General features: G+C 41.4%; 1 protein-coding gene across 1 annotated transcript in view; it reads left to right on the forward strand.

The window, feature by feature from the left end:
- Positions 1–10,277, forward strand: part of T265_15003 (hypothetical protein) — a gene marked incomplete at both ends in the record, with an annotated part of 31,935 nt that extends 21,658 nt beyond the window's left edge. The window contains 2 exons of the mRNA XM_009176160.1: positions 1,571–1,646; positions 10,159–10,277. Of these exons, the coding sequence (XP_009174424.1) occupies positions 1,571–1,646; positions 10,159–10,277 (195 nt within the window). The remainder of the gene's footprint in view (positions 1–1,570; positions 1,647–10,158) is intronic.
- Between the last annotated feature and the right edge of the window lie 1,203 nt (positions 10,278–11,480).

Raw genomic sequence — 11,480 nt, forward strand, 5'->3', positions numbered from 1 at the left:
GAGCGGCTGAGTTGAACAGTCAAATATGTTGGTTGCGGGGTCGCTACACCCTCAAGTTAAAGCGCGCTTTCTCATCCTTGTTTTAGATAACGAGGTTTGGTTAAAGTACTCTGGCCTGACGTTAAAATCACGGAAGAGTGAGGTCGAAGCAACTCACCCTCTGGACTAATGAATAGCAAAGTCATTCATACGTTGGTGATAGAGTGAACGGTACGTCAACACGCCTAACAGCATACTACCACTCCGCACAGCAGATGAAAAAAAGAGTCGATCTCCCAACTGATACTTTCGCTTACTTCGCACAATGAAATCTGTTGTCCTCGGATTTTCATCCTACTGATCAGCTAGTTCATACTCTGGAATTGTAACCCAACAAGAGAATTGTGGGATGATGGTGGGGCAGTGCATCACGGAAGCGCAACATGTTTTGCTCATAATTAGAACAACTCTGACGTTGAAATTGTACAAGATAAAAGTTAACTTAATGAGAACCTTATGATGAAGGACGCTCGACTAAAATAAGTTTGTTTTAAAAGACAAATACTATAGTGTATCCCAGCTGAAAATGTATTCTGTTTGGTGGATGAAGATTCCTTTACCGGGGCTTCACAACTTAAAGACAATTTGCGCCCCACGAATTACCTGAACCATAATGCATCCTGCCTAACCATTTAATTAGCACTCCAATTTTCAATTGTTTAAAAAACGAGCTGTGTTGCACGGAAAAAGCGGACTAGCTTTGATGAGAATTTGTGTGGTATTTGATGACGGTCTGTTTCACTTTTTTCCAAAAAATGTTAATGTGTGGAAGGTTTCGCGGTTTTTTCTCATTAGTATGCCTACTTGACTGTGAACATCAAATCTACACTAGATTGGGCGCAAATATCAATCTCTTCACGCATGAAGGAGACCGACACAGGATGCACCACCAGAGATTGTGAATTTTATAGGTAAAAATCAAAACTGGGTAACCAAACTTGTGCTTTGAGAGTTCTAGTTTTATGGAACTGGTGCGGCGATACCAAGTCCAGTGGTTTTGTCATCAAGTTCCAGAACCTGAAGGTGAGATGTGAGACTCTGAAGTGACTACTACATCTTGTCCGGGATGGCGCTTCTGCCTCCAGACGTAGCTGCCTTTTGGTCAGTGCCAACTAATTAAATTAAGATGTCCTAGTCTTAATGTAACATGTAATAATAATAACAATAACAGTGATAGTAGTAATGGTTCAGCTGTAGCAACCTAGTTGCCATGTCAGCGGAAGGGAGCACGAGGGCCAAGATATTGCCAAGTTGCCCAAGTCAAAACAGCAACGGTCATAATACATAGGGAGTGTTCGTACCATAGGTCTTCCGGTCAGTGAGTGTGCGTCTTAACCATCGAGCCATCTCAAGCTCCAGTCTCAATGTAGCGTATGTTTTACGTTGTTGACCCGGCGTCGGACGTCTTTCGTAGGTAGGAACTGCAGGGAACATTTGCTAGGCTGACTAATACACTGACGACAGCCAGTTGACGTGATTAGATGTAGTCGTCTCAAAATACGATGGCTTTTCCCTAAAATCTCTCTTGCAGAATACTCCCCTCCGTTATGAGTTTGTGTATTTCGGTAGTTGGACTTGGCCAATCAGTATTTCCCCAGTGCGACCAAGTGAGTGTTTTACGAAGAAGGGAGTACAAATTAATGTGCTCTTATGTTTTGGTCTTCATCGGTCGACTCGTACTCTCGTGAAACCGAATCTTGTGCTGTTTTTGAAGAATTTTGGTAGAAACACCCATCTTCCTAACTAAGGAAGGTTGTAGCAACAACGAAGTCAAGTGTCACCTGGATTAAAAAGACGTATTATCTAGGAGATACTTTTAAATTTAAAATATATGGAAACAGTCAGGGTACATAATCCTCAATCCTACTGGGTCGTTATAGGAAGTACTGATGAGAGCCACTTAGCCATATTACCAACATGGTCTAATCTCGAATTATCTTAAGCTATGTTATCGATATTCATAGGAATAGAATCTCTCGACAGATGATATAATACAGTCAGCGAAGAACACACTGACTCGGGAAAAAGGAAGAGAGGTACACGTCAACCATTTTATGATCAACTAAGTGTCTTAAAGTAGTGTGCTCTCACTCATTTTAATGAGGAAATCAATTATCGCCACGTTAAGAAATCGCGCTGGAAGGTACACTTTTACAAACTGCCTTCCTTCTCATAATGTCTGCTTTTTCACGATGCATGTTCATTCATCTAGTCTACTAGCACACCATTAAAACAGATACATCTGCAAACTCACGAGGTAATACTCCAACAACCAGGGGCACTTCATCTTTTGAAGTGGCCACGTGCTCGATGTCCTAGTTAGCACTAATACTTCACACTAATTGAGCTGGAAATTTATTAACGTATGGTTTCTTAAGCTCACTTAATGCCTGCAAAATAGAACAGACATGTGCCTTTGAACCAGACAACTTGTCTCTTCTTGAATGGTGGATGCATGTGACACGGTAACTGCGAAACAGTGCAGAAGTCAAATGGAAGCTTCAAATGAAATGACATCATTTATTCAATGGCTACTCATAGAAGAGATTGGACGTACCTTAGGATACCGTAACTTTGACATGCTACTGGTACGGACGCAAGACGGATGGTTGTATCACAAGAGTATGCCGATGACCATAAAGTTCCACTTTAGTGGTCTGATGAATTGTCTTATTACAGGGTCCTTCTAATAATGGAATGATTACCTGTTCATCTAATTGAGACCACACAATTGGGCTCGACAGAATTCAATGGCTTTCATTTTGCAGCGTTTATGATGTGTGTACGAAATTTCCCCCTTATGCATTATTGTGTACAAACAATGGATGCCACCGGAAAATATTACTAATATGAATGACTGCGGTCAGTGCTGGCGGAAGCGCATTTTGTCACTTACTTCGAAGACAGTGTGCAGTAATTATACAGCTTAAATACTATCAGATATACAGTTCTCCCCAAGCTCCAATAATGTAGTTGGCTGATTCGGAAGACCAGTCAGCGACTTCGTTCGAACCTGGCTAATACGTGAAAACTTCGATCCAACACACACACGCTATTTTTTTGCTGTAAACCGACTCTAACTGCTGTCTTTTAATTGGAATATCTGGATTACAACAGACACCGACAGTAGTCGGAGCAAAACAATCCAAATTTAGCTCTGGTTGCAGTCCCCATCGCCGGGGCTTGAGAAGACAGAACGTGTGATTATTTCGTACCTTCTGTTGTGCGAGATTTCATGGGTTCCACTTCGTCTGAAATCCAGTACAAAGAAGTCGGAAGTATCAATTCACGTGAAAACAAGAAGGAACAATAGAGATCTGAATTTAATGGGACCATTGGCGTGTTCACTAGGGCTGTATCAGAAATACTATCCATAAGGTGCGACAAAGACAGATAATGGCATATATATATATATATATATATATATATATATATATATATATGCGAATACAATGCCATGCAGTTTTTCCCTTGATTTCCGTTAGGAACCTGACTATTAATGAGCAGGTAACAACTTGCCGTCGTGCTGATAACCTCATATACGCCCTGATAATAGTATATGAAAAAACATTTATGGTGTCGGGGTTACCTGTTTGGAGATCTTTGCAGACATGTTAGTTTTCGTTCATAAATAAAATCAACTTCCAGTGGAATAATGATCAACTTGCTGCAACGAAATTTCCTAGGATTAGTTCGTTTCCATCAGTCTCCCAATAAATGTTAGGTTAAGTGTAAGATTCCCGCATCCTCTGCCTAATGGGTTGTCTAAGGCTTAATGTAGCTCTGCTTTCCACGCCACTACTCACATCTACAATAATCGATGACCCTTCACTAAGTTTAGTCAGCTAATCGCGGTACAGTCGACCACTTGACGATTAAATGACTGCAGAATTCACATTATTTTAGATGGATTTGGGCGACAAGACGAAGTTAACCACCGTCTACGCAAAAACGACGATAGAAAATCTCCTGTACAAGAAATCACTTCCAATGGTGTTGCGCTGGTTCGGAGTGCAAATTTAGAAGGCGAAATGAGAAAAACAGTAGTGTAGAATGGCGAATGAAATCCTGATGCATCCACTCAGGCATCGAGGTACTTTATATTGCTACCTACCTCAACGAGTAAATGGATATGACATCTTAACGTTTCTGACTGTCCAGAACATGCTACCGGCTCATCGCTCCGATCTTCTTGCTCGACATACCATTATAAGGTCACGTAGAGTATGTTGGCACAGGGACTGCACAAAAGTGCAAGCGTTAATGAGCCCAAGACTCTTGTGAGTCAGAAATATGTATGTGGCACTCGTTGAAATCCTAGAAAAGTAATTTATAAATGTTGCGAAGCAGTAGTTAAGGGACTATTATTGAGATCTTTTTCATCGAGAAGGTGCCAAACTAGTCTTATAATTTTTCCGCCTCCATTAATCGTTCTTCATGATTTTATGCCAGCCAAGCAAAGCTTTTTTTTCACGAGATTCTGTGACCCATTTTCGACAGGAATCGACAACCTGCCTATCAAAAATTATCTCACTCTACTCATGATGGTTGCAATAATGGTGAAATCTTATGCGTTCCCATAATTTTGTAGTGCTTTGTTGCATTTTGATACGATTCAGGTTCTGCAGCCTATTTTTAACCAGCCGTTCCAGGACAGAAAGTGTGTGACGAACTTAATCTAAGTACTCATCAGAAGCGCCTTATTCCGGTACACAGACGGTTGGGACTGGTCTGATTAGTGCAAACGATATTGTCTTTCGGGTTCATACTGGAGTGTTTAAGCGCTTCCATTCGTTATTCCATAACTACTTTGCCTCTCAAGCCGGATTTTGTGTTCATATCTCGTGAAAAAATGGCAGTCCAATAATCTTCCCCGCCTTGGTTTGCTCAATCACTCTTCAGAGTCTGCTCTCAGTCGTAGCTGAAACCATCACGCTGTTTCTGTAGCACGTGCAATATAAAAGCTGGGTCTTCCGACAGTGACTTCTCCAGAAAACATTTTGTTTTTTGGTATTATCGATCTTATGTTTGTTTATGTTGGTTCTAGTCTATGGGTGATCAGGTCAATGTTATACCTCACGCGCTTGCGGCCTTGTATACAATATGAAGTATATCTCATCTCTGGATTTGTAGCTTATTGGTTGTGAAAGACTTAAAATTCAGTTCATAAAGAGTATCTAACTACCACGAGGGTTCCTTATTTCATATTCAGTAAAAAAAAACTGTAGGAATAGAATGATGTAGTACGCTGCTATAAATGTCTATATCGATCTGTATCTGTTGTGTTTATTCATCCAGAGTACTCTAGACGAAGCAGCAACAGACAGCATAACGTCCATTGTATTGATTGGAGTTCATGTGTTTATTTACTGAAAACGAAAACTCACAATGGACCGTCGAATTTCATCAAGGAAAAGGTCATCGTTGAGAGATTTTCCCTTACTACATGGTCATCCTCCTGTATTTCATTGGTAAATGAAGTTGGAAAATTTTTCTTCGGTATTATTATGTTCCACGTTTTGAATCACCAAATGCTCTACGTGTAAATATTATGGTTCTGAGTGGTTGATCAGGTGATCGTTGTTTTGTTCACTGAACTTGGCAATCAGTTTGAAACTTGGTTACCAAGCTCAAAGAAGAGATAAGTGACCACCTAATCAGCAGCAATAAACTCCCTTCAGCTATTGATGTTCCAGTAGACCTTCATCTTATGGTTGTGATCATGGTTGTCTTTTCAAATTGAAGTGGGTTTACTTAACCCACCTTGTGCTCGTCTTTCGGGTCAGCATGATGTAACATGAAAAAATGCCATACCAACCGCTTTCGAATGCTCAGTCAGTCGGGTTGCACTTTCACTACACCTTCATTCTTCGTAAACTCTTAAAGCAAATTTTACCCCTACTCATAAGAAATAACTTGTCAGCAGTCCCAACAAACATAGGTCTGTGGATAGCTTATGGCTGAAAAACCGAAATGGGTTAGACTAAAGACTAGTTGTCCTTTTTTGTGTTCCCCCGTCTTCGACTTGCAGCTTTTCTTCAAACCAGTCTGTCCACTAGTAAGTACAACAAAGTTAGTTCAAACCTCACTATCTCAGGTACGCCTACTTTGAATTGGATTTCATGCAAAAACCTCGGTGCCCTTTTTAAGAAGCCGGTGTACGTAGGACCAAACTGCTCCTCATCCTTCTTACACTTTATGGCCCATATCGACTGTACAAATTAGCGGGAAGAATGCGGAAGATCTAACAGTAAATTAGTTTTTTCACCGTAGATTAACTGCCTAATGGAAATCTTTCAGGCCTGTTGTGCAATGGTCAGATAATGAAATCACTACTTTCAACTTGCTCATCATGAACAAACACTGAATTTTCAGCCATTCACTGCCGTCAGCTGACTTTCAAACAGCCGACGTACAGACACGTAAATCTAATGTAACGGGAACAGCCTGGAGGCTGGTCACTGTTCGATGCTGCCTCAGATTCCCTTCGGTGATTAGCCTTATGTTAAAATCAGCTGGTTCACTGTATCACAGATAACTGAAGGAGAATTTGGTTGAAAACACTGGAGCAACGGTGAATTATACCGGGTAATGGTATCATCAGTTGCACGGACCAGGGTGTGCTGTCAAAATTTTCCATTAGATTTTCAACGCTCCACGTTCAACGTGGGACGATTACCTGTGAAAGTCTACTGTGGCAGGATATTATTGTGTTGGAGTCACAGTGTTTTGTATAGCTGGATAAAAAGACTGAAATGCAAGGAGCCAATTACGCAAGCTTCAAAAAATCGATAATCAAAAACGATCTATTAACTGAAGGTCTAAAAAAGGAAAATGCTCCGATCGTTCGAGGTTCATTCACGCCGCTATTCAGTAGGGCTAGCTGGGGTTCCTATATATCCGACACAATTTCATAACTTTGCCGGCAACATCACTGAAAATGGGAGCTGGACTCCATAATGCTAATAGAAACATGTGGCCTTAATATGTGCTGGTATGATGGTATGCGATGATATTGCTTAAACAAAGAAATGTGGTTTGATACAGAGCAACTTAGTTTGGAGCGATCGCTTGGAGTATGTGCTGGATTGTGTATGGCGAGGATCGGGGACTGCAACTTAAAGAAAGATGTCTGGTGTGACCGAATAACAGAAGCCTTCAGAGAATCTGCCAGATAGGCTACACAGTTAGATTGCGCTTTAAATCTACGAATTACACCCACCTTCACTTGCATTTCAGCTCCCAGATGTCTGTCTGTATTCTTCAGGCGAATGCTGATTGCAGGTTGCATGATTCGAATACTTACAGCTTTTGAGATCACTATTAGCATTCTTATTGATCATCGACCAGAAAGAGAATGTTTCGGCCACTTGTGGACTATTCGGGCCCACCTTCAAAGTCCATTTGGCCCCAACCACTTACAGATTTGGGAGCAAACCTGTCGGTAATGTATGCAATGAAAACATGAGAGATATTGTAGACATAACACGCATCATAAACGAATGAATCAACTGAGATTCAGCTGATTCCCCCGTGAAAACGCAAACAGCTACGCAAATAAGTGTATTTACGAAAAATCATACTGTCTCGAAGCTGTTTGGGAATCTAGTCGATTATTCTAAGGTGTAGTTGGATAGTTTTGGCGCATTTCATTGAAAATTGTTAGGTATTGGCCAAACTTGTAAATCTGCTCGATTGTTGTGCAACGGTTTGAATGAATCTGACTGTATGGCCGTGACTGGTCACTCATGTAAGGACGAAACAGGATCAGGTGGAATTACCAGAACATCCATCGGAAATTAGTCGCGTCAAAGCCTCTGTGCTGTTTATCAGCCCAGCCTCATCAGTTTTGTTCAGTTGAAGTCTAGTGGTTTAAAAAACAAACACGTTTCTAACACAAGCTTGACTACAAGGCAGTGCGTGTGGTGTACCGGTAGTAGGATTATTAACAACACATTTTTGAATATTTGAGGAATTTCGAAATACTCTGAAGTGCTTGAGGTTTATTGGCCAACTAACTCATTCCTACCTTGTGATGACTGCCAGTATCATCATTTAGGGCACTGCTACCATAAACCTGTTTGAATGACGAAAAGGTGCCGTCACCACCGAGGCTTTTCCTTGGTTCAAATGATGGTGTTTAACACGGTAAACTTCTACGAAAATGATCAAGGACAAGGAATTAACTTCTGTCATATGGCGGATGATGAAGTTTGCGTAGGTGACGAGTCCAGCATCATTCCCAGCTTTCATACTTTCAGTTTCCGCATGAGGTTCACCCCTCTTACCACCCAATGTTGACTGCGACTGACAATAGGACGTAACCAGAAATCTGGTACAGCTTACAGGAAGGTCATCAACGGCCTCCGGTTACCAAGCAAATCCTGACTTTATTTTTTCTCGGAAGAATATATTATTTCGTGAACACGGACTGTTTCGTTGGGGAAAACATTTCACAGCGTTGTTTGCTTTCATTTTGTCTTTAATTCTATGATGCTGTTATTGGCATTTAAAACTTCAGAATCACACCAAAACCTCGTCATTTTTAGGTTGTGTCCTCACAGCCATTCCGTCACCCCTCATTGACCCAAAATATTTCCTTTCAGAACTGGTTTGCTGAGATTTTGATGATGAATTCCAAGTTTTGTTTAGCTTACGCGGCTGTGCTTCATCCATGTGTTTTACCTTGACGTTCATTCTTGGCTCAACACCTTATTTTTCGTACTACATTGTATGCTTGTATACTTTCACTCAGTGGGAAAAGACCGATATCATGCGTTATTGAGCTGTTGACCTCACTGGTATCATGCGGCTCCATAGAAGCCTTAGCAGTGTCCCAATTAGATATTCCTTGTGAAATTTTTGTGAGCGTACTCGATTTTGAAAATTGGTTGAGGTAGAATTCTTCCCACATTCTTCCCTTCTGGATGAGGCATTCGTGTGCGGTGATTCCAGATTTGCTAAACACTGCACAATGGCAGAGACATGTGAACAAATGCCCCATCAATGTACATTTTTTAACCATTCAGCGTTGAATGAAGTTGGGTCAACCCTTGGTATGGACAATTACTTTAGTTTATCCATTATTGCTGATCATGAATGAATGAAAACTGTCTCACGCGAAACCAGCCTCGCAGATAATACATGACACAGCAAACACAAAGTTGGGAACTTTTTCACAAGCCTATATATAAAGAGTTGTAGACCACAAGCTGTCACCTTGTCTTGGTAAATCGATCTTCAGTGCTATGATGACCCTGCGGGTTATACTGCCTGGAGCTCAGTTCCCTTATATCAGGAAGGTCAGATTCCTGAAAGTAACCACTGAATGCCCTCAGCTCCGCTAGATGCTGACCGGATAGACAACGCCCCCGCAACATGCAGAGTGTCACAGCCTCGTACTAAGGCCAGACCGCGTGCGTCAGCATTGGACCAAGTTCAGCCAGTGCTTGAGACCGTTGTAATTTGGCACTCTCACGCACTCACGCTCTCACACTCGCTTGTTCCAAATAAATATGTTATGTTCCCTTCTGTGAGTCCTTTTCCCGCCCCTAGGCGCTGGGGGAGCAGTCAGATACAACAGATTGGCGAATCAGTACTTTAATGTCAGTCATCCCCGAAAAACTAATACGGGACAGTCCGACGAAGAGCAGTGTGTCCTATAACTTTGAGAAATCGTATTACAAGGTGATCTGGCGGTCAGCCGAACTGTTCTTTCCAACAGGAATGTGAGAACGGTGAGTTTTTTCTCCAAGGCGACCAACATTTCCAAATTGATTGAGGCGGCGATGCTGCCTTCGAAAGAAAAGGGTCAGAAAACGTCAGCTCTAAAAACACACATCCCGATCGCCCAACATTTAACGGAGTCCAGCACAGCATTATCCACTATTGTGTACAGCAGTAATACCATTCATCCTTGATGCCTTTTTCCCGTCACCCTTGGTTCTAGGTCTGATGTCCACTGCCTTGTGCGTCAGATGCTGAGGTAGAAGTTTCCGCAAGAACCACCTGAAATAAGTCAAATATTTTCAAGGTAAATAGTCAATACGCTCCATTTTCTTGAAAATGAGGCGGAATTTATAGAAATGGGATATACCTTTTGTATGTCTTCTTACATAGGATTTGAGAACTATCCTAAAGATGTGAAGGAGGCATATCCGAAAAGACGAACTGCTCTTGTTGCAGTTGTTGAAACACTGTATGACAGACGCCGCTGTATTCAGCGAAAGAAGGCCGACGTAAATATCACGTAAGATTCAGAGTTTCAGGTCACCCGATTTAGTGAATGGTATTATAAAAATACAAACAACCTTACTATCCGTGACGAATTCCTTCACCTCATATGGTGGGACGCCTGCTGCAACAATGGAAACCTTTTCCTCTACAAGTCGCGAACGACTGCTTCATTTTGAAATTGTGCGGAACAAAGGATGCAGTTATTTTTCATATAGTCCTCCAAATATTTCAAAATATAATTCAGTAGAAAGCGCGTAGAGAAACTAACTTATCCAGCAAATTTCCGTCTTCTAGTAGACATTGTGCTGGACCATCATCAGCCATTAAGCTCAGGAATTCCGTGCCAAAAGTTCGACCTTGAGTACGCCAAAGCGAATTCCAGAAAACCTGCGACTGTCTGAGGGGGTTTTTAAGTTTTCAATAAACACTTTCAAATGCTAATACTTAACGTTCAAACAACGGTTAAGGATAGATTTGTGGTGTGCATTTAGGGGTCAGCACAATTTGCTAGATCATGTCGGAGCATCTTAACAATTCAACGTAAGGAAAACTTTACGAATACAGGCCAATTAAAGTAGCCTTCAAAAAAGTGAAACAGACTATGTTGCTTCTCGGTTTTGAGATGCACATTGAGAAACGTAACTTTGCAACGCGAATATTTCCCTTCAATAAAACGGTTCTCCCCAAAATTAGGTGTGTCAGATAAAGGTAGGTGATTCCAGCAGTCCTGTGCATTTCAGTCGAAGTAATACCGGTTTTTATGATGCACCGAATTTACGAATCATATTTCACGAATTCCTGCGAACCGAAACACATGGGACATTCAGTTAGCATGTTAAACTCATTAAGAAGATCACACCTTATCCTCATCAAATGAGAGCCTTGTTGTAGCCAAAACGGGGATCAAATGAAATCAGTAGAATCGCCTTCAAAGCCAACCTTACTTGAAGTTACTTTTATGTTCGGGAAGAAATTGGAAGCTACGTAATTTCATCTATTTTGTGACGGTTCTGTCGTGGACAATCTCCTTTATCAGGAGAGGGCTGGTATGTTGCATAACAACTAACAAAACCTAAGCCAACGAAGATTGTGCATAACTTATTTACAACCAGTTCTGAACACGTTTTTTGGCCCGTTTTGGACAAAAATTCCATTCAGTATCTGACGTACCGTTGTCTGAGGATCAGGTACTATGCGGTGTCCCA

This window comes from Opisthorchis viverrini, assembly GCF_000715545.1.
Source record: "Opisthorchis viverrini unplaced genomic scaffold opera_v5_322, whole genome shotgun sequence".
In the NCBI taxonomy this organism is placed as follows: Eukaryota; Metazoa; Platyhelminthes; class Trematoda; order Opisthorchiida; family Opisthorchiidae; genus Opisthorchis; species Opisthorchis viverrini.